The sequence below is a fragment of the Rhamphochromis sp. 'chilingali' genome (assembly GCF_963969265.1).
Source record: "Rhamphochromis sp. 'chilingali' genome assembly, chromosome: 1".
Classification (NCBI taxonomy): domain Eukaryota; kingdom Metazoa; phylum Chordata; class Actinopteri; order Cichliformes; family Cichlidae; genus Rhamphochromis; species Rhamphochromis sp. 'chilingali'.
In genome coordinates, this window is record NC_137929.1 from 9,308,649 (window position 1) to 9,336,574 (window position 27,926).

A 27,926-nucleotide genomic window follows, 5' to 3' on the forward strand; every position below is an offset into this window, starting at 1 on the left:
AGCTACACGATATTTTACTTTCTTAACAAATTGGTTTAAAGTCATGGCAAACAGACTTAACATCCAGTAAGTGTGTGAAGATATTCTCTTTGCCGCTGAAGTCCTTTAAAGACTTTATAGACTGTAAATCTCACTCCAGTATCAGTGCTGGGAACCACAGACACGCAGTAAGAGAACAGAGACTCCAGTGAAGGCACTCCTACATTCCTTACTAATACTGCACAGTGAAAACATGCAATTCAACTAAAATAGAGCTTCAGTACCAGCAAGACTTGTCGAATGCACGGACAGCTTCAGGAGACACAAAAAGGACCTACAGTCATAAAATTAGAGAAGCATAGCTTAGTTTTAATCCTGGCAGAGTGGAGAAGTCTTTGGAGCTGCATTAACAGCTTAATGTTGGAAGTAAATGTCTGTGCAGCTGGATTGCTGGCAACGGTATAAAAAAAAAGTAATTTACTAATTAAAATGATTCATTCTGGGTCATGCATATACAGGTTAAAATCATACACGCCAGGATTATAAACAGCTGTGTGTATATATGCTAACAACAAAGTCGAAAAGTAGTTAAGAAACCTGAATCTTTTCAAATAAACACACGTGGAGATTGTCTGAAAGACAAAACAAAAGAAAGACAAATCTAAAGAAATATATATAAGGAGAATGTTAGGTATGTGGGGACCTGGAGTGCATCTTTACCGCAAGTGTTTTACTTTGAAAAGTCCCAAGCGGATACTGTCCACGTCATTACAGACGCTTTACAGCCGGCGAACCTTTCAAAGTCTTGGGTCTGAGTTGAGTCCCTAAGAAACCATGTCGGCCGTCATAGGCAAACTGCACTCACCTCTCATTTAATATAAAACGAAGTCTCCATGAAATAACACGAAGGCTCGGCCTCAGCTATGGCCAGCTCGGTAAGTAGCTGCTCACGGTGCTTTGCTGTTCCCGGCTCGGGTTTAAACACTATACGCGTGGACATTTATGGCACACCGGAGGGGTCCGTGGGTTTTTCTGCAACAAGGGTTTTCGGGCTGTACTGCTACTTAGCGCGCCGCTACCACATGAAATAATAGAGATGTTAAATTCCCCTCAGAGACAGACAGAGGAAAATCTTTCGGGAGAAACCCCCAAAACGTTTTGGCTAATGCGCCGATAGAGTGTTGGAGAGCGGCTGTAGTCAGTGAGAGGAGTCGCTGGGCCGGTAACGCAGACATGCCAACTTTGTTGAGAAGTTTGCTCTTTATTCTTACGATGTTACGGTTTAACAGTTGTGTAACGTTAGCTCAGGAAACAAAGCGCAGGACACACGAAGGTTGAAGTGTGAGCAGCTCAGCTCGTCGTGTGTAAGCGTGTACCTGTTGCTTCAGCTGAGAGGAAACAGACGTTGTTCGACAGCAGCAGACTGCAGTGTTTCAGGAACAAACACCTGCATGAAACATGGACCCGTGACCCGTCTTTAGTAACGCTAACCCTGCGTCTTTGTGCTTTGCAGGGTGCTGTGCAGGTGAAACTGGAACTTGGTCATCGTGCCCAGGTCAGAAAGAAACCCACGGTGGAAGGGTTCACCCACGACTGGATGGTGTTTGTGCGAGGACCAGAGCACAGCAACATCCAGCACTTTGTGGAGAAAGTGGTTTTTCATCTGCACGAAAGCTTCCCGAAACCAAAGCGAGGTGAGGAGAGCTGCCCTGGTGCTTTGTGTGGAGGGGTGGAGGTTAAGGGCTTCACATCTGTAATTGATCAAACACACACACACACACACACACACACACACACACACACACACACACACACACACACACACACACACACACATATATGTATATATGTGTGTGTGTGTGTGTGTGTGTGTGTGTATATATGTGTATATATATGTATACTTTTAATGTGTGTTGTTTCTTCATGTGCGTGCATTTATTTCACACCTGTAGTGCAGCGTTTGCAGAGTCAGGTTCTCACTTAAAGTCCTTTCTGTCTTGTTGTCTGTGTAATGTTACGTCCTGGTGTCGTTTCACTTTTCATGTTTTGACACCAATAATCACATAAATAACAACAGACAACACAAATTAGTGAGTGAAGAGGTGCAGGCTGGTGCTTCGGCTTATTATAATACAGTAATAACAATGATGACAATAATCATATAATCAGGTGAAGTCTGTGTCTACATGCATCTTTTTTTATTTATAGCAGCAGTAGTAATTAGTATAACATTAGTAGTAGCTGTAATAGACACAATAATATTACTACATACAAAACTTTATTTAAGTATAAATAGTTTAGTGTGTCATACATTCATTTATGAATTTCCAAACGTTTCCCAGACCAGTACAAACCAGTGTAAACAACTAACCTTGGAGAAGCCCACAGTTAACCTTCAGACTGTCCACCCAGTGTTCATCACATAGCTCCACAGACAGTAAGGATGATCAGTAATGTTGAACTTATTTAGCTCATACAGCCCACCTTTATCCTGGGCCAGATCAGTGAAACTCCCCTTTGTGTCAGTGCAAAGAAGTTAGACTCCGAGGTATCTTAAAATAAGGAAAACAGGACGTCTCAACTTTTCTACATGATAAAGAAAGAAATCTGTCAGCGTGACTCTTTGGAATTAAATTCTAAGAAAATGTCTCAGATAAATTAGTAAAGTTCTGGTAGTTCACTTACTGACCTATAAATCTAAAACTGGACATTTTTAATTTACACAGTTATCAGATTTAACTGTTTCTCTGTTGTTTTATTATGTTAGTGTAGTATCAGTGCCCTTTATCTATCGGAAAAAGCTGTAAAATGTAGAGAAAAATGCCAAGTTTACGCCTTCACAGTGTTTACAGCTGTCCAGTGGGTCAGACTGAAGTCTTTGCTAGACCGATCCTGGTCCCCGGGCCTTATGTTTGACACCCCTGATCTAAAACAATACTGGTGGCCACACAGATACTACTACTACTACTACTACTACTACTACTACTACTACTAATAATAATAATAATAATAATAATAATAATAATAATAATAATAATAATGATGATCATAATAATAATAATGAAATTATTAGAAAAATTGGTCTGTAATCAAACCAAAACTGTATGATATAATCTTATATAATATAAGTATATAAGTATAAGTAATATATAGTCTTCTAAATGTATTTAACTTTGTTATCTTATCCTGTACTCATCCTAAATACATAACACGTACTTTGTCTAAATTTTTTAATCATTATTTTTATTTTAGGAAACAAATGAGAGACTTTATTCAGACTAAAGTTGGGCGATATGTAAAAATTTTCCAACCGACAATCATCAGTCCAATAATCGGCGATGGGCGATAAATTCGTGCGTCCACAGACTTTTTGATTGCAGAGCAATGTAATCAGTGTAGTACGAGCAAAGTACTCAAACTCGACTAACATGAGCATGCACGTGTCCACCATCCGGCTGAGTATGCTCAGCCTATCGGCGATAGTCGAAATATTCATCCAGTCGCCCGACCCCAATTCAAACTCATTTTAATTATGTTCTTCTTCTACAATAATTCAGTCATGTAGATGGTAAAGCGTTGTTTGTTTGCGCCCATTGTTCATTAGTAGATCCTGAAATATATTTTACCGCAATAATCTGTAATGAAATTATGTAAAATAAATAAAACCTTTAAGCTTCAATAGTTATTTTGTTAAAGCTAACATATAACTGGGAAAATTTGTTGAAAAATGAACAAGTTAATGTTTTGAAGGTACAACTTCTTCACCACGTGTTGTTGCAGGAGGGGGTCAGAATCGACCCTGTGGTGTCAGTACTGAGTTTGAAATTGTAGTATCCTGACAACCTGTTCAGCAGTGGCAGACATCATCTGCTTGGAGTGACACACAGTTGAGTTTTTAGAGGAGTACAAGTACAAGATTAACTGTTAATGAAACACGGCACCCAGCTGACACAGCCCTACACACTAGAGCCACTGTGGAAAAGAAGGCTTAGTGTGGTAATATGGAAATCCACCACTGACGGGTGAGGTGATGGTGCTGGTCATCTCTTCATCAATGCACCTGTTGGTGAGTGGCATAGATCAGGGAGCATGTGAAGGTTTTCTCTTTAATAGCAGGAAACATGAGCAAGCATAAGGGTTTAAGATTGTGTTACTGCATCTCTAAACCTTCAGCTCCTATGGGATGTTCCCAGGCTGCACTGGTCAGTATCTATCAAAAGTGATCTAATGAAGGTAGGGTTAGTGTTAGTAAACCAGTGGGGTGCAAAGACTGACCTGTGTGTGCCAGTCCAACAGGTGACTTACTGAAGCTCACACTGGTGAAAACGTTGATGCTGGTTCTGATAGAAACGTGTCAGAACACACAGCGTGTCGCAGTTTGTTGCACATGGAGCTGCACAGCAGTAAGGATGTCCACGCTGACCCCCGTCTACTGCCAAAAGGGTCACCAGTGGACACCTGAGCATCAGGACAGGATGATGGAGAAGTGGGAGAAGGTGCCTTCTTTGAGTAGCACAAACTGGAACAACTGGGACAAGTCTAAGGTGTTGAGTTGGGCTTCAGATTCCACAGATATCAGTTCAGTCGAGCATCTGTGGGGCGTGTTGGACAAACAAGTCCAGTCCAAGGAGGCCTTGCCTCACAGCTTACATGACTTCCAGGATCTGCTGCTCCAGTTTAATCTGCCCCCCGATGGCTCACTGACTGGCCTATAATTCATTTTTGACATTTTCATTTAAACTGTTCTCAAACTGAACTTTATACCTGAGTATTTCCTAGTTTTACACTAGTTGGTTAGTCTAATGTTTTCCTTGTTTAATCAACTAAGAGATCAGTCACCAGCACATGTTGTTGCACCTGGACGTTGTGTGCTTCGCACAAAGATCTGAGCTCAGCTGTTTTTCTTGACATGGTTCCTTTCCAGTTTAACTGAAACAGCCACACAGGCTCCACCTACACACTGAAATAAAACGGAGACATTTAAAGACGTCACGAGCAGATATTAAAATTACAAACTGAAGTGAGGACTAACAGTTTGCTTTAATGGCAGCAGGTCGTGTGCTGATTTATACGATAACCTTTGCAGCAGTATTTACTACAGATGGTTATAAACTGTAGCCTTGGAAACCAGAGGGTTTGGAGGTGGGGGGGACTAAATGGACGTGGACGTCCTTTTAACATGTCTCCATTTCACTTGGCTTGTCAAATGAAATATAAGCTTTGTATGTCCACCTGGACATATCTGGGGTCTGTCGGGACGCCAAAAAATGTAGAAGGTGCTGAACATCAGTCCTGTAGCTCTGCTGCTGTTTACAGTTGTCAGCTGGTCTTTATTGGCTTGTGTAGCAATACCAAACCAAACTAGGTCCACTGATAAGATCTCAGATCCTAAGTGCTCTCAATATAGTCTTCTTCATATGTCAGCACATCAGTGTTTTCTTATCAATCCAAACATCGAAGGGAGTCAGAGCGAGAACGCCAAAAGATGGCGCATGTCTAACTTCTTCTCACTCTCCAAACGATTGGGTGTGTAGCTCGGAGAAGCTCCCCGAGTCGGCGAGTAAAGCCGCCGTTGCGCTTCATCATTGCTGCTGTTTAGTTAGCAGGCCAGCATGGAGGTGTTTCCATGGTGACAGCCAAATGGCAAAGCTGTCTGAACAAATGGAGGTAAAGACGTTGTTAGGAAGCAGCGAAGGCGGTGCTGTTTTTGGCAGCAGAGGCTCGTGCTGCTTAAGCACCTCATTTGGATTCTGTAGTGCCGTTTAATCTACAGATGGAGGGAATCTCTTCAGAGGTGTTTGATATTTCAGAGAATTGTCACTTTTATGGAAAGTTGGAAGATAAAAAAAATGGTTCATCTCCCTGAAAACTGCGTGAAACGTGTAGTTTGTAACGTGGAGGAAAAATAAATAAGCTCTGAGAAACTGAAGGGCTTCGGGATTTTGCCGGTATTATTCCTTGATTCCTCAAAAATGCTTCCCACTCATGAAGGTGAAACACAAAGAAAGCTCCAGGCTGGCTGCTGTTGTTTACAAGAAAGCATGGGGTTAGGAGGAGGTGCCGATAAACAAGGCGGCCACCTCCAAGGAACAGGAACTGGGCTGTAAATGCCAACTCTTCCTCGGTTCAATCAATGAAAGGAAGTTTGAGGAAGTGGTTTATTGAAGCTTGATTTATTTGGGGTGTCTGTTGAAAGCTCTTTCACTCCTCTCAGTTGGCCTTACCATAAAACATTTGTCTTTCTTTACAGTCCCTCCCCACAACAAAGCTCCGAGGCCTGAGTCAGGACTCGCTCTGAGACTCGTGGCCTGCTGGTGGAGTTTTATTAGGGCCTGAAACCTGTGAAAGCCTATGCATTCATTTATTATTACTTGTTAACCTTTTTGACATGAATATATCCATAAGTCTGAATAATAAGTCATTGTTGTAGCCATACTCTCCATACTGGGACGTTATATCCAGTACATGATAGCTAGTAAGCAGATGTAGTGCAGCATGTCTTACCTCGTGAGGTAACAGGAGGCCAATAGTTTCAGGAAGTACTGGTGCACACCTGAAGCCCACCTCTGATGGTGGTGTAGTTTGGTTTCCACGTGCGTAGATTGTCTGTTGGATCTTTACCCTAAAATATGAAGCACATTAAATCGACTGCGCGTTGGCGCTGTACAAATAAACCACTCTTCTTCTTCGTCTTCTTCTTCTTCTTGTGGCTGCTTCGTTTGAGGGTGCAGCAGATCACCCACCTCAATCACACCCTGCATATCCTTTATTCCCCCCCATGGAAAACATTAATATCGAGGAGCAGCACCGACTGGAGCTGATGTGACCAACCTGCTGTCTCTTTCTGCTGTTCACTTTTTCTCGATGGTTCTCGTAATGTTAGATTCGTTCTAACACTGGTTTGGCAGCTTTTATTGGACGTAAAGAATCATAATGTGCTCCATTATTACTTCCTTCTTCATCGGACTCATCAGTTACACGTCTGAGGAGCTACTTTCGTTATCATTATTATGATATGCAGATGTTGTCATAAATCAGATCTGAGTGTTCTCTGCTGTGATTTCAGTTTACGACTCTGAAGGTTCATCCAAACTTCGTAAACGGTCCTTCTCAGGCATGTTCGAGTTGTCCTACATCGTCTGCATCATGTTTGCTCTTCATCAAACATGTTGATGATGTTGACGCTAATAAAATCAGATCAAATAATAGGAAATTGATCAACCTTTTGCAAGAATTAAAGTTTGCCACCCCGGAGCTCACTGAGCATCCAACACTTCTGTGGTGGTTTTGTAGGTGAGGTGTGGAAGTTTCACCCTGCTGTGTGTGCTGTTAGTCTCAGACCTTTGATCAGGAGTTTCTTTCAGTGCGTTTCTGTGGAGGTGTGTGTATCTTAACAGGCTGACATATGTGATATAGTGTGTATGCAGCCTGCTTCTGTATGTGACCTGCATTAGCATGTGTGCTAGCGGGGTGGGAGAGGTACGACGAGCAGCGAGGAGGATGCTAACCTTTAACTTGCTGAGGCTCTCCACCCGTACGGCCTAACTGACCTCCAACACAAACTTTAGCGTGTGCGTTCATCCCTGCTCTGCTCTTGCTGCTCAGGAGCTTAATGTTGACCTCATTTTGTCGAAGGGTCTTGCTGTTACCTGATTAGTGTGATGTAGAGTCAGGAGAGGTCGTGTAGGGTGGGGGAGTGCAGGGTTGTTGTTGGGTGCTCTGCTCAGTCAACCACAGACACTCTTCATCACCTGCGGTGAATATCATGATGAATTAGTGTTGTCTGTGCATAAATAAGCACTAATCAGATTCACCATGACATAAGAAGAATGCTTTTGCTCAGCTTTTTGTAGCGTTCATCCGAGAACAGGAGCAACTGTTGCCTGCTGGACCATAGCTTCATGCTGATGTGCAGCTTTGGTCGGTCCTTGCTCTTTGAGATTGGCTTAGTCAGTGCTATTAAAACTGTTCCAAAGTACTGTCTCTAGTAGAGCAACAGTGATTGAACGTCAAAGTGCCTCTTTACAGGGATGTATGAATGTAAGGGTCCTACATTAGCACCAATATAAACCCACAAACAGATGAGACGCAGGCGTTTTCAGACAAAGGAAAATGTGACAAAGCGATTACTTAGATCCAGGTTTGGCTGCTTGATCTTTTCTTTCCAAACTATCACATGTGTGTCTTTCTTGATAATTCCTTCCACCTTGACAAGATTTCCAGTTCCAGATGGACTGAAGCATACCCACAGCCTAATACTCCCACGCCCTCGTTTCACTGTGGGGACGTGTTTTTGGGGTCTACATCAGTCCCTGCGTTCTCCAAACATAAGCAATGTCTCTATTAGGGCTGTCAAAAAATAGGCACTCAGATGTTAATCACTGACTCCAATGGTACATATTTGCAAGAACATCAATACAAACAGTGCTGTTTTCACATGGCACTGCTGCAGTAAGTCAGGCATGCAGCTAACAGCTGTCTTTAACACCGAACAGTCCTTTCAGAGGCATCTCCAGAGATCAGTGAAGCTTGCATTTCACTAGTATTAAAGTATTAAGAAATTATCATAAATATTAACCTGGCAGGAGCACATGTCAGCATTGCTGTTTAACTACGGTATTAGCAATTACCAGGATGTAAAGAGCTGCCTGAAAGGTCAGTTTGGAAATCCAGGCAGTGAGCGGTGTGAGCGTTCACAGTAAGCACTCTGTTTTCTGTCTTCTTCATTTCAACACAGCTAATACCACACTTTGTCCAGATGTGATACATCAAGAATGAGGGGATGTAGGGTTGGGAAGTTCATGCCATAGGTGCTCTTCTAAAGAGCTCAGCGTCAAGGTCGGGGATCAAGGATTTGTAAAGTCTTGTGAATGTGATAACTCAAGGAGGAGGTCACCTAAGATTTTCAACTTGATACCAGAGGTGTATCTGCTGAAAATCTCAGATGAGTTTGAATCCCGCTGACCTCGTGGTTGGAGGACAACATCTCTGAAAATCAGCTCTGATTTTTAAATTCGTGTCTTTGGCTGAGGGGGAGCGCTGCAGGCCACCAGGATTGATTTTATTTAAATCAACTTTATATTTGAAAGAATTAGTTGAACGGTAACAACTTGACATTTTCAAGATAGAACTTGTTCACCATTACTTCTGTTGGTGTAGGATGCAGTTATACTCTTCACCATGCTATTTTTCTGGGTATTGGTATTAAAACTGAAACTGTAGTATTGTTACAAGCCTAGTGTCTATGACACATCTGTCCTAAAATAAGGATCCTGGTTCATTTTGAGGGTAACAAAGGCTGTGACATTTAATTTTGTCAAACAGCTGCAGATTTAAAAGTGTGGAAGGAAAAAAAATCCTGAAAAGCATGAAGCTAACGTTTCACAACAACCATTATGTGCTCCATCAGGTCATGGCTGCTTTTTCAACCTAAACCACTGAAACCTGAGCACATGTAGGATTTTCAAACTGAGCACATAGCTGTGTATACAAGGACACTGAGAGGTGCCACTGCTGTCATAGTATGAATACATGGACAGATATAGTTCTAGACTACTGGATTAGATCCGTGACCAGTAAGTAAAATAGTTTGTAACTTATTAACAACAATAATTTGAAAAGATGTGATTTTCAGGAACGAAGATGTTGGAGGCAGCAGAGGGACGATGTGAGAAAGATGTCGTCCTTCTCTACTCTCATCCATCCGTACAGCATTTCTACACATTCACACGCATCACCATCGTAGCTGCATGCTGTGATGTGTCAAACGGACAATATTTGAGAATTAAGCAAAGCTTCCTTTGTTCAATAAGCACACGTAACTTAATTAGTACATTTCCTGCATTGGTACAGTTTGTGACTCAGGAGGGATCCGCTGTGATCCGTGTGCTCCTCTACGAGCATGCGTGGACGTCTTGGCCTTGTCGTGTGTGTTTAAGGCTTTGGCTCTAATGGACGCCCGCTCTCTGTATCGATGCATCAGAGTAGGCTGCAGAAATTGAGTTAATGAGGTCTCATGAGAACACAGCTGCAGGATTAGTGTGTTTAATGACACAATAAATGAAGCAACAGTCTTAATACAGTCCTGTCACCTGGTTCAGGTGTGGAGGGGATGTGATTTATGTAATGGTTGGGTTTTTTGTGTTTGTCAGAGCGGCCGTCTCCCAGCAACCCAACCAGATGGCTGCAGCACACTCAGCGCTGCTCTGCATTTCATGTAACTGCATGAATTTAAAGCAAGCTTTGTGAACTGTCAGCCTCCTGGTGCTGAAGTCTAACAGCAGTTTTCTCTTTCAGTGTGCAAGGATCCACCGTACAAAGTGGAGGAATCTGGATACGCAGGCTTCATCTTGCCCATCGAAGTTTATTTCAGAAACAAGGTACATTTAACAAGCAGCAATCAGCTGCCAGGGTTTGTGTCTGTGGGTAATGCACTATTGTTGTAAGACCCTGAACCTCTAAACCATGAAGGGGTTTTTGTGTATGCTCTGAACATGTGTCGGGTTTGCACCAGGTCGTTCCTGAACTGCAGCTTTGGAGAGGCTGATTGTCAAATGTGTCCATTCAGAGCTGTTTTCATTTTTCTATCAAGAGTCACGTCTTTTCAAGCTGTTGCAACATTTTATGTATTATGTGGAAGCTTCTGCAGCGACGTTACTGAAGGAGTGTACGCGTGATTCAGTTGTGCTCTCTTGAAAGTGTTTTTGCTGGAAAAGAGAAAAAACTGGCCTACCAATACTCAGAGGTGTGTGTGCAGCTCTAACAAAGCAGCAGGTCACACACACAGCTGGGCCTAAAGGCGATGCCACCTTTGCCATGTGAGGGTAAAGGCTAGATGAACTGGTTCTCTCTTTGGGTGACGACACCTGGTAACGTAGGTCATGAATGCAGAGATTTAAATTAAACGACCCCACACAGATACTGGGTCAGAGCCATGAACTGGCACATCCAGTGGAGAGAAAGGTGCATTTTGTAGTGCTGGAAGAGCTCCATTATTGGTTATTGGTGCAAAATTCAGAAGCAGCATTTGTTCCAGAGTTTTAGCTTGTTACTGGTTCCACTGGTTCCACTGGCTCCATTTTCTTTGGCGTTTTCTAGCAGAGAGCCTTTCGAACACATCTAACAGATGCTGACTCCTGAGCAAAGGTCGTCTCAACCCAAACTGTCATCATTTCATCAAATGGTGATTCAAACTAAAAAAGCTAGTAAAAATAATGAAACTAAGTCCAAAAGCAAAAAATCAAAGTTGATCTTAACCCAGGAAAAACATGGATGTTCATTTGAAAGCTGCCTTAAATTTCTCAACTTATTTTTTTAATTACAATCAGGACTTGAGTTTGCTGTGTTACTGTGGTACTTACTTAGTGCCTCGTGTATCATATTTAACAAATACAGTTCTTGTACATAATCAGTGTGATTTATTTATTTTCCCCTGAAGAAAGTAAATAAATTGCACAACACATTTTTGCCAGATGTAGCAAATTCAATCAAAATGAAGGGTTTATATGAAATTTAAATTTTAATTAATTAATTAAAAAAAAAATTCTGTCTGTTATTTCATGGTTCAGGCTTCAGAGGGTGTTTGGGATCTGAATAAGGTAGTCCGGTCACAGCAGATGGCCCCGCCCCTCCTGTTAAAAGGGAGTTTTTCCTTCCCACTGTCGCCAAAGTGCTGCTCATAGGGGGTCATGTGATTGTTGGGCTTTTCTCTGTATCTACTGTCCAATATAAAGCACCTTCAGGCGACTTTTGCTGTGATTTGATGCTGTGTAAATAAAATTGAATTGAATCTAATTAAATGATGCAGTCAAAAACAGAGCATGATGTGGGTAACGTGCTGCATGACGGGTTTTTATTGTTTGTCCCTTTCGTGGTTTTCCTTCCACTTCTCCGTAGGAAGAACCGAAGAAAGTTCGCTTTGATTATGACTTGTTCCTCCACCTGGAAGGTCACCCGCCCGTCAATCACCTCCGCTGTGAGAAGCTCACCTTCAACAATCCAACAGAGGAGTTTCGTAGGAAGTTACTGAAAGCTGGAGGGGTAGGCACGAGGGCGTGACAGACCAGGTCCATCCTGGGCTGTCGCTTTATATCATGGATGTAGTATGTGTGCAGTATATGTGTATAGTCTTTACAGCAATGACATTAGTTTACGTTCCTCAGTAAATCTGAGGGTTTTAAAACTGCACTTCAGTATTGATTCACTTTATTTGACATGTCTGGAGCCTCTGATTGGCCCCACAGTGGGCTGAAGTGCTACAGTCAGTCTGGAGAGGACAGTCAATGGCTGAACTAGTTTACCCTGCATATGTGAGATATGAATAGTAATGAATAGTTTGTATTTTTCTGTTTACCAAGATTGTCACCCTGTTCTTCTGTTGTCCTTCACAGCAACGAAATCCTCACAAAAGAAGTTCAGAAGACTCAAAGGTAAGATTTCTAACAGGCTTGTAGCTCATGACGACTCCTCCCTGTTACTGTTACCACCTCAGCAATGACACAATGTAGCAGCTATTGTTGCTGCAGATGTTGAACTTTGTTGTAGCACTTTAATGTAAGGGATTTCAGTCAAAACCAGTTGTTTCAAATGTGTCCCGTTACTAAATTGTGCACTTGAACGACTGTCAGATCCACATAAGACGCCTGCAGTCATGGAAACACGGCGTTCACGGGGCAGTGTATGTACGGCCCTGCTGCTCCACACCAGCAGAGGTTTTGGTTGTTTTCTTGTCTGGAGCTTTTACATCTACGTTAACATAGTGCGACTGTCTTCCTGGAGTTTGCCAAAAATAACAGAGCAGCACAGTTGAGCTTTACAAAGTCACAAACCTGTGGTTGTGTATGGACAGGACCAAAGTGGACATGTTTGCTATAATGTGCAGTACAAAAACGCTGTTGCTAAACATAAAGCATGTGTTTCTTTTTAAAGCTGTGCCAGAAATCGTGGAACAACAGTTTATGTTGTTAAAATGTTGATAAAGTGTTTATAATGAGTTCAATAAACACATCTTTAACTTGCCATCCTTTGCTAAGCTTTTCAATTCCCTCACTGGGACTTTCATGTGCACTGACTTCATTTTAATCCAGTTTATTTACCTCCTCAACATGTCCTGAAGTTCTCCAGAGGCCTGGTAATGAGCTAGTCATGTGATTCAGGTGTGTTGACCCAGGTTGCGCTCTGTAACCTGCAGGACACCGGCCCCGCCCCTGCACTGCGATCTAAGATGACAGCAGGTCGACTTCATGATTAGCCGTAATTAGCTAAATGTTTAGGCTAGGCAGGAATCGGGTTCTGTTCTTGAGTAAGATTTCAGACCACGTGAGGCGTTTCATGAAGAGGGGCATGTGGTAGCACATGATGACCTATATAAGCATTCGATCAAACGTTTGGGGATTGGAGTTGCAGTTGGAGCGGTGCTCACTTGTTGTGCTTCAGGTGAACCTCGAGTGCAGCCAGTATAGTCTATGGTCATATGGTTTTGTGTGTGTTTGGTAACTGTGTGGCATTTATGTGTTACTCTAAATCTTCATGATATCCATCTTCACTTGTACAAGTGAAGAATCCTTTGTTGTTCTTTCTTTGATTGTTGTTGTTGTTTTTGATGCAGTTTTTTTTTTTTTTTTTTTTTTTTATGGGAATGGGTTTGAGCCAAGTCAGTTACATGTACATGTGAGGCACTGATGTCACTGGGATGACTGGGATGAAATCGATGTAATATAGAACAAATATGTACAAAAGTGCTCACACAAGCTGCTTGACAGTAAAGCTGAACATTCTTTACTGATGTCCTTTTTTCTGGTACTTGACTCTACAAACACAGTGATATTACTCAGTAAATGACTGATTTATTATCAGCTGTCCTGGTAGAGACTGAACACTCTACATTTACTGAAAGCAAAGAACTCTCTGCTCATTTAAGCTGCTGATTTTCCTTTGGCAGGTGATGATAATGCAGGAGGGCTCAACCTCCCTGTTTGGCTCCCACCTCAAGCTGGCAACACTTCCCAACAGCTCTGACACAAAGAAAAGCAAAGGCTTTAATGCGTCCAAGGTCAGTGTCTCTGCTCTTTACCTTGCTAGCTTATAGCACCGCTGCTACAAAGGTCGCTCGTTTTGCAGCAAAGACCAGCTGCTGCAAAAAAGTTGTAGCACAAGCATGAAATATGTTTTTTAAACCTCAGGGTGATTCCGGCTTGTACTGCACTAAACGCTTTGGCCTGTCGGGGCCTGGAGCCTCTCCCAGGGTGCACCGGTGCTTGGTACTAATTTATTTATTTTGTTTGATGAATCACTAAAACTACAATATTGTTAGTTGATATACTTAATTAAAAAAGTAAAAAAAATCAATCAATAAATAATAATATGGTGGTAAAGTTTATATATGCTAAAAGCTTGTTGCTAGGCAAAATGATTGTCATAATGTGTATAATTGAGCTGTGGTGAACAGAACTGAGATGGTGTTGTATGTGGATAAGAGTTTTCTCTGTATCTGTTATTATAGGATATACTGTACAATGTAAAGCTTGTTGTGATTTGGCTGTATGAATAAAATTGAATTGAACCGAGGTGCTTCGGCCTATTCTTAGCAGGAATGTGCCTGACTCATCAGAGCTGCTGTCATTAGACGTATCAGAAGGACTAGTTGTTTAATGTTAACGCTTTAATTGGTGCCCAATGGGAGAAAATTGTGTCTCCCATACGCAGTCGTCTGCCAGCAAATGGCAAAGCAGCCAACGCTTATAAAACTAGGCCTGTTATTGTTACTCACTGCTGAAGTGCAAAGAATGAGATCGCAGATGCAAGACGTGAGCTTTCTCCGAAGGTGGGCTTTTGCTTTGTGATAGGGTGACGAGTTCAAGAGGGACTCGGACTGCTCAAGAGTTGGGAGTTCGCCTTGTACTCGGAAGGTTGCTGGTTTGAGCCCCGGCTTGGACAGTGGTGGCGCCTCGCCTCTGTCAGTGCGCCCCAGGGTGGCTGTGGCTACAATGTAGCTGCCATCACCAGTGTGTGAATGTGTGTGTGAATGGGTGGATGACTGGATATGTAAAGCGCTTTGGGGTCCTTAGGGACTAGTAAAGCGCTATATAAATACAGGCCATTTACCATTTGAGTCAGCTGTCGCCGGGGTGAGGTGTTCAGGGCGTGGCCTTCTGGGAGGCGGTCCCAGGAGAGGCTGCTTCTCGGCTGGCTTGGGAATGTCTCTGTGTTTCCTTGGATAAACTGCAGAAGGCGGTTGTTGTGAGGGAGCTGTGGGCTTCTTCACTATATTTTCATTTATACTGTTTCTAGCACGTCCTTGGGTTTCATGTGAGGCGCTCTGCAAACCAAAGTCATTATTGATATATTTATTTTAATGCAACGACCCGTCAGAGGAAATGGATGATCATTTATGGTTTCTATGAATTGCATCAATGTGCATCATTAATAATGCACAGCACAATGTGCCACAGTGTATTCGTTTTGTCATATTTAATAGTGCATGAACATCTTTAGTAGAAAGTTATCTTCACATCATATTTAACCTTTAGATGAGAGACTGGACCCTACAGTCTTCCACAGGTGGGTCACAAATGTTCAAATCAGTGTTTTTATGCCACCTGTGTTATTTTGGTTACTAGTAACCAATGTTGTGCTTTAATGTTTGAAATATTTTCTTTTTAACGTTTTAAACATTTTTTTTAAACATTTTTAAAATTGGAAAAAGGGAAAATAATTCCTCAGCAGCAAAGATGTCATCGTCCGTTGTGTGTATATGCATGAGTACATCAGTGTATGTGGTAAGTTTAAAATTAAGATGGCTTGATATCAAAATCATGTTTTTATAGCTGGAACATTAAACCAGAACAACTGCTGTTAAAACCAACCTCAGCAGGTTAGTTTGGAGCCTCTGATGCAGCTGAGGGTTACCATCAGGTTACCTGTTTCTGTTCTGGGTTTAGTCTGGTGTTGGAGGATAACGTGTTCATCATGCACGATGTGAGACGCCACACAGCTGAGCAGCATTTACAGTGTTTGTCCATTATACAGCCCTCAAACTGAACCCACAGTGTGTTGCAGTGTTTCTTAGTTTCACAGCAGCCGTTTGGCTTTCCTCGTTTAGTCGGCTTAGAAATGAGTGGTCAGGAACATCCCTCATTTTTCTGAGATTGTTTGGATCCACTTTATAATATCTGACGTACATCAGAATGTCAGGGGCCGAAGATTTACCCGTGTGGATGTTTGTGGACAAAGAAACAGATATTTAGTGTTTTACAGTAATACAGCATCAGTGTTTCGCTGTACAGTTGATCATTGCAGTGTTTGTCAGCCAATATTGGGACACTGCGTGAAATGTAAATAAAAACAGAATGCACTGATTTAGAACTCATATTTACTCAGAAAAACTTGGTTTAAACTAAGAAAATGTAGAAAGATATTAGCAACACATTAGCAAACAGAATCAGCTGATCTGTTCCACACTTTGTGTTTTTGTTTCGCCCAATCAGCTTTGGTTTCAACATCAGCGTGAGGGACAGGATTAGAGCCAATCACCTGTTCAGATTATGATCCCACAGACTGGGACGATCCCACAGACTGGGACGAAACCACACCTGAGCAGTGTGACTGCTTCCTTCATAAAGGAGGCGTCTTGAAGCTGTACTATCAATAAAGGTTTTTGTACAAGTTTCAGTTAGTGTGTTCAGCACTTTTCCCTGCATTGTTTTTCATTACTATGCATAACTTAATATGTGCACGTGTATGATGTCTTTGCATGTGTGGACTGAGTGGGTTTCATGTCCACGGCACCTTTAAAAACATCTTTGCTTGTAAAATCGGTGGCGTGTTCGATACTGTATCAGCTGACAGCGGTATGGTCTCATTAGCGCCCTGACAGTGCGAGGAGCTTCCCTTTGCCTTGTGCCTGAACACTCTGAGCTTTACGTGTTTTTCCCGTGTAGCTTCAGTCTTTCTTTCTCTTTTGTTATTGTTTTGCTTGATGTCACTTTTCATCTCCAGCTACTTAAATATCCGACGCTACTATCTGATCTCCTGTGTTTGTTTCAATCTGCAGGATGGCTCTACAGGAAACACTTTCCTCATCATGGCCACAACCACCAGCTCTGACAACAGCAGCATCTCCAAACTCCACAAGCCATTTAAGGACCATATAGACAAGACCCCAAAAGATTTAAAAGACCCCAAAAGTGCCTTCAGGGACTCAGGCTGGGAACCCGGAAAAGCCCCCAAAGAATCTTCCAGGAAACCCAAAGAGAACCAGCCACTTAGAGAGATCAATCCTAAGATGGGCTTCAAGCAGCCCAAGTCTTTGTCTAAGGAGCGTAGGACTGAGGGGATAACTCATGCGTCGAGGTTAAACAAGCGCTTGTCCGGCCTCGAAGGTGACGATCACGGGACCAAAAGACGCAAAAAGGGGTTTGTGAATTCCTCGGAAATGCAGATTTCAGAGTTGGACGGTCCGTGTTTGGATAAGAAACTACTGAGAGACAGATCGCAGCTGCACAGCAGTAAGCTACGAGCAGAAAGCGAGGACGCAGACCTCAGGAGCGTGTCCACGCTGCCGCCATTCCAGGACCTGGTTGATGCTAATGACTCTGATATGGAGGACCAGTCTGCCAGATCGGATGTGAGTAAACGTGACGCTTTACTGTCGTTACAGCTGGGAATGAGCTCATCTACTGGTAACTTCCACCAGTAAACCTGGTGGAAGTTCTGGTGCGTTCGTCTGCACATTGATTGGTTTGGGAGCAAACAGCTGATGATGATGTCGAGTGTCTAACAGAGTGTCTGCTTCTTCTTCAAACCCGTGAGCCAAATTAGGAAAATGCTGCAGCTTCATGAACAGGCTGACATTTGACCTTGTTGCCATGCCCACGCTGGTTTGCAGAGAGCCTCCCCATAAAGAAGTTTTAAAGCCAAATCACAGACGAGAAAGATTTATGGTTTTACGGCACCTGAGGAGAAACGAGGGCCGTAAATAGCACAGCTCCTCTTTAATTCTTTTAGCTTTGAAAGAATCAAATGGCTGCGTGTTTGTGCTTCACAGCATTTCTTTCTGCAGCAGTTTTTATTTCTGTTGTCAGTGATTGTATGAAGTGCAGCTCTTTCATGCATCGTTCTCTGCCGCGTGGTTAGTCAAAGGAGTTCTCACAGAGTGGCACCGAAACCTGTGTTTTTGTCATGAAAGTAGCTTTGGGGTGGGGGCTGCTGCAGCTACTGGTTGTAAAAAGCATGTGGGCTGACAAATTCCAGGCATTTGATTGTGCCCAGGCTAGCAACCCTGGTGGGCCTGAGGCGACACAGCCCAGCGCTCCCATTGCTTCATCTTTGATCTCAGAGTTTGGGAGCGAGTGCTCGGATAAAAACGGCAGAGAAGGAAACGCGGACGAGGTGATGACATGAAGGAAGGGAAACTGGGTGTGGCCTCCGACCAGCACACGTCTGTTTAAAACGAATCAGTTTTATTTCCATGGCGCCGCATCGTCGAGGCGCTTTGTGCTGGATGGTCAGGACCCCACAGAGATGCTGGTGTCTCAGGATGCTGACGATGTCACACTGGTGACGTTCTGGTGACAGATAAATTTAGTAAAAGAAAGTTTATCATCTATTTGATTTAAGTGTCCACTCATCATCATCACACAGCACGAAGAGAAGAACATTTAATTATGGAAGAGTGTCTTAAACTTCAAACATGATAAAAATAATATCTTTATTTTGAATGACAGTATTCATGTTATCCTGAGTCTGTGCAGTGTTTTTCTACATTCAGCTGTTTTAATCACATCCCAGATTTGTTTGCTCTTCATGAGATGTCGTCTGCTGCTGTGGACAATCCTCTCACTCTTATTTTCAAACTGAAATGAGTGCCAGCCATCTGTTGTCATTAGCTTTGCAGGTTAGCGGGATTCATTATTGTAGGCTGAACAGATCACAGATGGGATATTGATCTGTGACAGTGGACGCGTGGAGGAGCGAGCGGGTTGCTCGCTGTGCAGAGCAGCGGGGGAACCGTAGCTGAACCCATTGTTGGGAACTAATCAGAGGAAATCCAGAGCAGATGAATCGGATGGTTCGAGCGTGAGGAGCAGAGCTGAGGCAGAGCGCTGCGAGCTGTGGATGTGAGAGCGGCTGCAGGCATCAACTTTTCCCACTTTGTTCCCCGTGGTTTCTAAACTAGACCGTCAGACAGTTTCCTGGATGTGCTGTCGGTTTATTGTCTCTTGATGTGATTGGGTTTGCTTACTTGGAGTAAAGGAGAACAAAAGCCGTAAACAGGAGTGCCGGTCAGATTTATGACACTTTGAAGAAGCCTGTAAACCAGCAGAGCAGCTGTGCGCTCTTTCTCTCACGTTTCTCCTCACCATGTTTTGCACTGTGAGGGTTTCCTTATGTATCTGTGCATGTACATTGAAACACGTTTAAACGTGCACTGTCATTGTTTAAGTCCACATCTCAGTCAATCTGAAAGAGTCAAACATCCTCACTCTGGGCTGTGTGAGCCTCTGCTGCCTGTGGGCAGATGCTGCTTCAAGAAAGGGTTTAAAAGAACGATTTTCATTTTTGGCTTTTATGAATCCAAACTACAGACGTGTCAAACACAAACATGGACATGAAGGGAAGGACTGTATGGAAATGTTAGCACACACTGTGAACTGTGTGTGCTGTTATAAAAGGTACTGCTTCAACCTTGAACATTTACACAGAAATCTAATTTTCTCTTGATGCTTTGCCGACCCAACAGACGATGGATGGCACTATGAAACCTCCTGTTGGAGCTTTTCTTTCTCCAACTAATGTCAGGACAGATAGTTCTGACATTAGTTGGAAAAAGACATCCAGTGCTCTCTGCAGCCTCGTTTGTTTTATGTTTGTATTTGTTGAAAATAAATACAAACCTTGATAAATAAACATATTTTTAATAAAGAGAGTCCCCCTCACTGTAACTCTTAATTCCTGTCCCTTGGAGGTGGTTTGAAAGCCGAACGTGTTCAAAGTGGGAACACTGGTGAGTCCAGGTTGGTCCACTCCTGCTGGGTTTGGTCTTCTTTCAGCACATACATAATAATAACAGTAAATGGTAAATGGCCTGTATTTGTATAGCGCTTTTCTAGTCCCTAAGGACCCCAAAGCACTTTACACATCCAGTCATCCACCCATTCACACACTGGTGATGGCAGCTACATTGTAGCCACAGCCACCCTGTGGGGCACTGACAGAGGCGATGGTGTTGGACACTGGTGCCACCGGGCCCTCTGACCACCACCAGTAGGCAACGGCCCAAGGACACAACGACCGAGACTGTCGGAGCCGGGGCTCGAATAGTATTCATTTGCTTCTGTGTTTGCAGAACCGCCACATTCAGTCAAACAGCAGTTTGAGTCATATTTTTATCATTAATCGCTGCCTGTTTCTCTTCTTCCTCCCAGTCTGAGCAGCCCAGTCCAGCGGGTTCCAGCTCCAGTTCAAGCTTTGCTCCCACACCCCACAAACGACAAGGTAACCGACTTGGACCGTGCACACAAGTTACAAAGTTTAGTTTGTGCTGTTTGTTAGTGACACTAACATCATACGTGACACTTCGTGCAGTCAAAGCGATGTAACCAATAAACTGCAGCGCTTTGATTTGTTTGTTTTCGTGATTGTCATGCAAGCGTAACACCAAGTACACAGCGTAACACCAAGTACACAGTGGTAGCCTAACACTTATTGTGTGCCCTGTAGAGACTGTGGTATGGTTGTCATAAGGTTGCTACACTGTTACAAATTAAAACTAACATTTCCTGTTGGATTAAACGCTGCTTAGCAGCAGGATCGATATTGAACAGTGTTGTTTCACCGCCTCCAGCTGACACGCAGCACCCCTGCACACAGGCAGACACACAACCTCTTTCCTCACTACGACACATGTAGCTGACATTCACAACAATGCACAGCACTCAGCAAAACTCCAATGTAAAGAAAACTGAAGTGTTACACAGTTACCATAATCGTTAACCTGCTTGGTGGGAATTTAACATGCTCACGATTTGAGATAATTAGCTGTTATCATTAAAGTGGACATGAAACGCTACATGTATGAAGGCTAATTTACACCACTGAGCCCTGCTCTCAAAGGTAACGCTGTCTGTGCAGCTCGATTTAAGAAGTAAGTGCTTAAAGTTTAAGTTTATATAACACGTTTACCGACATCAGCATGTGATGTCACTGGGTTGGTTAGTTTATGTTAGCTTACTAGTAACAGTAACACTTTAAAATAGTCGGTGCTAGTGCCTATGGCTGATTACAAAACAGTAACAATACTGTGGCTCTATGTTAATTACACATGGAGGCGTTTGCCTGAAAAATGTTATGCTCATGTTAATCTCCTAGGACCGGGCGTCCACATATGTGGACATCACATTTTGGGTTATTTAGACCAAAATACTAAATTTTGCTCTACAAGGGCCTGATATCCACTTACGAGGACATTATACTGCTGCTGTTCTATCAAAATTTTATCAGATGTGGCTGATATTTTTCTTAAAAAAAAAAAAAAAAGGTAAAAAACCAAATCTGGTAATTCTTTGTTTTTACATTCATCGGGCCCCAATGTGACCAAATATCAAAGAGAAAGTCTGGAACTGAAGTTAAGAAGTACCCACCGAAGGAAGGATGAATGGCTGGATCATGAAAACCTGACATATCTCTGCATGTTGTGTTTTTCCTCTCGGCTGTAAAAAGGCTGATTGTCATCACCCCGCTGGTCGGATGGTTGGGGTGGAGAGCCAGGTTTGTGCATGCAGTACCTCAAGAACGAGGCTACGTAGGATTTAAGCTAACGACGTCGACGAGTTTGAATCTCGGTGACCTCGACCTCGAGGTCTCTGGCAGTGGACCCGGTCATGTGAGAAATGTTGTGCCTGGCTCTTCCACTTTAGGGATTACAGCTCCTAACGCGTTCATTCCTACTGGGACCACTTCGTTCTTGACCTTCTACGTTGGCTCCAGTTTTCCTCCAGTTTTTCTCATGCTCCCCTTCCTGACATGCTCTCTGCTGGGACTGCCACATCTATCACAACTGCAGCCTTCTGCTCCTTGTCCAGCACCACTGTGTGTGGTTGATTAGCCAGCAGCTGCTGCCAGGTGTTCTTGGAGGGCTGTTTGCCTCTTTAGCCAGTAGGTGTCCAGTACTATCCAGCTCTTCATTGTGGAGTCATTGTTGGATGTCTGTGTTTGTTATGTTGGCTTTTTCTGGGAGGTTCTTTGGTCTGCTGTTGGGTCCTCCAGCCACCTGATGTTGGTGTTGTGTGATGCTACTTTCTCACAGTACTGCTCAGTCTCAGGACCTGGTCATGGCGCCATCTCTGTCTTCCCTGGCTAACAGTAGTCTTGCATTCTTCCAGCCTGTGCGCCATCGCCCCACATAACCTGCACTGTGGCTCCTCCGTCATTGACTTGTAGACTAAGCGGAGCAATATTAAGATGTGGAAAGGCTCCAAAGTTAAAGCCAATTAATCGTCTGCTTTGACAGGTCCCACTATGTCCAGATTCCTTGTAAACCCAGTTCCGTGCTTTCCTCCTCTAGCTGCCGGACCTCGGCTCGGACCATGCCTCTCCTCAGCCAGGGCTCAGCTATTGCCCATTGTTGGAAGTGGGTGGACCCGAGTCCCTAACGCCCCATGCAGGACTTGCCAATGAGTCTTGGTACTATACCATGCTGGTATAGCCAGACCTTGAATTCGCCTGGTATGCCTGAACCTGCATCTTATGTAGCCACTCTACATCGTGCTCCTGCAGTGGACGAACTCTCATTTCCAGCCCGCTGGCACAGACTTTCCCGGGAAGGCTGAGGAGAGTGATCCCTCCTACATATTCTAATATGAACCATAAGCTTTATTATTGTAAAGTGGAAGCATTAACTAGCTGTGTATATCATATTGTCTGCAATCATACACAAATTCTTACGTGATACAAAACTGTCGTACTGAGATATCATTGCTATAGCAACACCAGGTGGTTATGATCCCTAGTGCATGTAATTAAGAGACAAGCCTGGGCATGTCTGGGAGTGAGAGCCACATGTGTCAGTCTGCAGTGGAGCAACTTCAGGAACCTCCAACAATCACAGTGCTCTGCAACATATGCAAGAACCTGTTTCAGCCCTTCAGGTGAAAAAACTGTGCGCTACAGTCAGGCTGTGTGTGGGGAGATATTAGCTGCTGGTGTCATGTGACCCAAATGTAAACAAATGACTCCACCAAGTGTGGCTGAAGGACGTCATGTGACAGGAAGAGCAAACAGTGGATGAAAGTTACTGATACAGTACATGGTGCAAGACCAAAGCAGCAGGTTAAAAAGCTCAACTCATGACCCAACATCCCAGGTAGAAGAGAGTCTTCAGTTTTATTGTGAAAATATTGTGCAGGTTCCTAAAGAGTCACAAGGTTAAGTTACTTTAGTTACTGTTTAACAAAAGTTTCCAGGCCAAACTACGACTGTTTCTATACTACATTTGACTTATTCTGTGTTGCAGTGCCATGCCACTTTCACGCTGCTGCAAACGGCACTGTGTCATCAGTGACAGTAGCTCATTGGAAGCAATCATGGGATGCCCTTCATTTAATCAAACTTAGAAATGCTGCCGAAAATATCTTTTTGTGTAAATGATCAGAAACATTATTACCACAAATCTTCTTAAAGTATCACTTTGAGCCTGTAAACAAACGGGCACAGCCCTGGTTTATAAACTTTTACTTTGAGTCGGTTCAGAAAGTTGAAGACGTCGTAAGAGAGGCTGCTAAATCATTTTGAGATTGAAGAACATGAAAGAATCATGTTGTTTTCCTGAGCAATGAGAACAATTGAAAACCAGAGCTGTAAGTCAGCTATGTAGAGTTCGAGATGTGTGCATGTTCCCTTTGAAAGTCAGATCACCAGTCCACATTTGCTGAGCTTTACAGTACCAACGTCACAATCTGCAGCTTTCTGCTTGTATTCCTGAGGTTTAAACTGCAATGACTGAGGCTTTATTGAACTGTTCCACTCAGTGCTTGGCCCGCTGCAGTCAGTGATGCAGGATCTGCACTCGGACGACGACGACGATTCAGAGGACAACAACGACGACGTGGATTCAGACACGGATCGAGCAGCACACCTCACACACCACCAGCACAGGTTAGTAACCCGAGGGCAGCTTTTCGAATGGCTGAACCGCACACTAGTTTAGTTTCATAGAGCTGTGTGCAGACATTGGTAATGAATTCCTTCTAGGAATTGCTATTATGAGGGCTACTTTGTATCTCACATGTTTGTGCAGTAGAGCCAGCCTTTAACAACAAACCTGTAAAATGATGAAGAGCCGCCATTTAAATCTTGGTTAAAATTGCTTGGGACAGTTTCTAAAGGTTCTTTCAACGTGCCTTTTACTAACTTTTCAAGTATTTCATGTAAGCTCTTTCCAACTCTCTCCACCATCCTGTTGGTGGAGGCGTGCCGTCAACCTTGGCCAAAAAGCATAACTTAACCAGATCGTCTCCGTCTCCAACAGTTGACCGGTTTTCTATCATCTATGCCAGGGGTGGGCAATTCCAGGCCTCGATGGCCGGTGTCCTGCAGGTTTTAGATGTGTCCTTGATCCAACACAGCTGATTCAAATGGATAAATGACCTCCTCATGATGTCCTGAAGTTCTCCAGAGGCTGGTAATGAACTAATCATGTGATTCAGGTGTGTTGACCCAGGGTGAGATCTAAAACCTGCAGGACACCGGCCCTCGAGGCCTGGAGTTGGACACCCCTGATCTAGCAGGCCCCTCCCTGACACTGATTCTGCGAGAGTCATCTTCATGTTAAAGACCGTCCTTCGTCCCCACTCTCTCAGATGGGGGATTTTTCATTGTTAGCGGTTTTTAGCTAACAGCTGAGACAACAGTTTTAATGTCTTTATTCTTTGTGACTTCATACTTAGGATTAGTTTAAGTGATGGCAGCAGAAGTGACAGCTCCTCCCATTCCCCGCTGTCGTGCAGTGAGGCCCCGCCCTTATTAAAGTCTACTAATAACCAGGTAATCATATCAGTAATATACTGGCTTATGTCTTAGATCAGCATGATTGAAAGCCACAGTATCCAGGTGTGTGCGTGACCCTGGGTGACTCTTTGCTCTTCTGTCTGTCAGATAGTGGAAGTAAAAAGTCCCACCAAGCAGAGCAAGCAAGACAAAAGCATGGAGTGTGATAAGGTGAGAACGAGTGTCTTTGGTTTTTAGAAACAGTGCGTGTAATGTGGACTAGACTAGTAAATATTCTGAAATATGGAAAGTGTTGTTATGTCTTGGGGTTTGTTACCATCAGCCACTGCTACATCATGACAGCCGTCTTTGCTTTGTGCTTTTCAGGTTTACCTGGATGAGCTGGTGGAGCTGCATAAAAGACTAATGACACTAAGAGAAGGTCACATACTGCAACAGGTGAGCTGATGTCAGCAGTGTCCGATACGTCCATCAGACACAAACCCACTTCTACAAAGTTTGGGATCCGTGTCAGATGTAAAAACTGAATTCAGTGATTTTCAGATCTCAGATTTTATTCACACGGTTTAAATCGACCAGTTGAGGAAACACGTTAGCGCAGGTCGAAGCTCTCTTCTGATTGGCCAGCTGAGAGCATGGTGTGCCTGCAGCAGATGACTGCATAAAGAAATCTGCTTGTTTAAAATAAATATTAGACCTTAGACGAAATAATAATGATGAAGTAGTAATGTATAACAATAGTTAATAGTTGCAGACTTTACTTTGACCCAGCCTGTGCCCACCACTCTCACTTTCTGTCTTGCAGATTGTAAACCTGATTGAAGAGACCGGACACTTCCACATTACAAACACTACGTTTGACTTTGACCTTTGCTCTTTGGACAGAAGTACAGTAAGGAAGCTGCAGAGCTATCTCGGGACGTCCTGAGGCACACAGCAGTTGGGTGCTGGATCCGAGCCTCTGACTCGTCCTGTATCAGTTCCAGCTGTAGTTGGCGTGTCTAAACCTCACAGTGGGTCCAGCCTGCTGCTTCGACCCCCCTGAACAAAGAGTTCACCCTGCTGCAGAAATCGGGGGTAGATGTACGAGATCAGGATGTCAGCAGGCAACAATCTGAAAGCTTGATATGAAGGGTTGGTGGGTGGGAGTGATTCTGCTGCCATGTATGTTGTTGTTTATCGTGACAAGTGCATGATCAACTTTGCCTTACAACATTGTACGTCTTATTTATTAAATTTAGTTTGCAGGTGTGTGTGCGTGTGTGTTGGGTGGAAAAAAGTGAAACAGGACTTTGAAGAGCTCTAAGGCACAAGTCTGACCAGTAACACTACTCTGCTTCGGTCTCCGATCAGATATCCGATTCATTCATTTCCCTGGGATCAAACAGCGTCCGCACAGATGCATCTCTGTTGTTCTGTTTTGTTGTGTGCGACCTCACAGTTTGCAAAGACGTGTGAAATATGAAGAAGAATCCAGCAGGAGGTCTGGATACAAAGTGACACATCATGGCGAGCGTGCTGAGTTGAGAGCGCCGTCGTCTGAAAACTAAAAGTTGAGAAGTTTCTCCAGTTTGTTCTGGAGTTAAAGCTTTAAAAAAACTTTATTTGTAAGTGTGTCTTTATTAAAGCCACCTTTATGCAAACTCTGAACTTTGAATCCACTGGAGCTTTACAAAAATCTTTGGCCTTGTCTCCTGCTGAAAGTGTCCTTCCTACATAGGAGTGTAGGGAGCACATTAACATAAAGGTCCTTCTGAGAATAAAGTGGAAATGTGCAGATTAGTTATTGCAACTAAACCTGATCCTGAAGCATTTCACCAGCTCACAGTGCAGCCGTGGCACTTAAAACGACTGTAATCGTCACATTTCAGTGTTTTTCTCTAAAAAGATTTTTGACTTTATTCTCAAAACGATCGACATTGTTTTTTAATCTTACTGTGGTCCTGTTATTCGGCTCTACAAAGTGAACTCAATTTACCAGCTTTAAATACCAGATGAACTCATGTCGGCTGCTTTAAAAACCTGTTTAATGTTGTTTAAACAGCAGGGCATGAATGGCTGCTCGCCTGTGCTGAGCACTCCTCTTTGGTACAGGAGAGCTGCCTCTCAGGAGGTCCTGCCCACTAAGCTTTTGCTTCTGATCGCCTGCCTAAGCACAGATCATGGGTTCAGTTGGTTTAGGATGTTTGTAGACAAAGATCCACTAACACGTGGAGTCATACAACCGACCCAAAACCTGCAGGAGGAACCGTTAACAGGTACTCTGAGGTGTGGATGTGTTTCACCTGTTAAATCAAAGCTCGGCGTGAGACGAGGCCTTTCTTGGAGTCGCCACAGGGACACGTGACAGTCTGATGAGGATGATTTCGTATTTTGAGGATTGAATGAACTATAAATGTTCTGTATGATGTGCAGATCGCACACATGTGGATGAGCTGGTTTTTGTATGTGCGTCTGAAGTAGCTGTGTACACTGTGCACAAATTGTGGTGTCAGGCCCAAAATGTTTGCTGTGTGCATCTTACAGCAGCCTCTGATCATTAGTTCAAAATATCAGCTTTTAGCTCCACCTAGTGGTAGCATGTTAAAACTGCTGCACAGCTCCCTGAAGTGGGAAATCCACAGTTAAATGATTCATCTCATCTTTATTCACTGCTTATATTAAGTTAATGTGAATGATGCATACAAAGCCCTGCCTTTGGTTCAAGCAGACTTACTCCACGATTCTGTGACCATCGTTACCCCCAAAGTCGATGTGTTTGCCTAAAAATATGTAAAATGTTGTTTCCTGGTTAAAGCAGTCACAGGACAGCCCTCCGTAAAGGAAGCTAAAATAGACTGATTGCCCCCTATTGGCTGTTAGTACAGGCCGACAGCTTCACCCTTCTGTACTACACCTTAAAATAATATAAACTCATCAATGACACTAATAAAAATGTGATTATC

The 27,926-nt window shown here is 43.3% G+C and overlaps 1 protein-coding gene across 1 annotated transcript; it reads left to right on the forward strand.

The window, feature by feature from the left end:
* Positions 1 to 757: 757 nt before the first annotated feature.
* Positions 758 to 27,926, forward strand: mllt3 (MLLT3 super elongation complex subunit). Its single transcript, XM_080893212.1, has 13 exons — positions 758 to 914; positions 1,493 to 1,673; positions 10,276 to 10,358; positions 11,875 to 12,018; positions 12,369 to 12,407; positions 13,919 to 14,029; positions 17,030 to 17,602; positions 20,403 to 20,472; positions 24,003 to 24,129; positions 24,921 to 25,017; positions 25,129 to 25,191; positions 25,348 to 25,419; positions 25,787 to 27,926. Exons 1-13 carry the CDS (start codon positions 903 to 905, stop codon positions 25,907 to 25,909), a joined length of 1,695 nt encoding a protein of 564 aa, XP_080749338.1. The 5' UTR covers positions 758 to 902; the 3' UTR covers positions 25,910 to 27,926.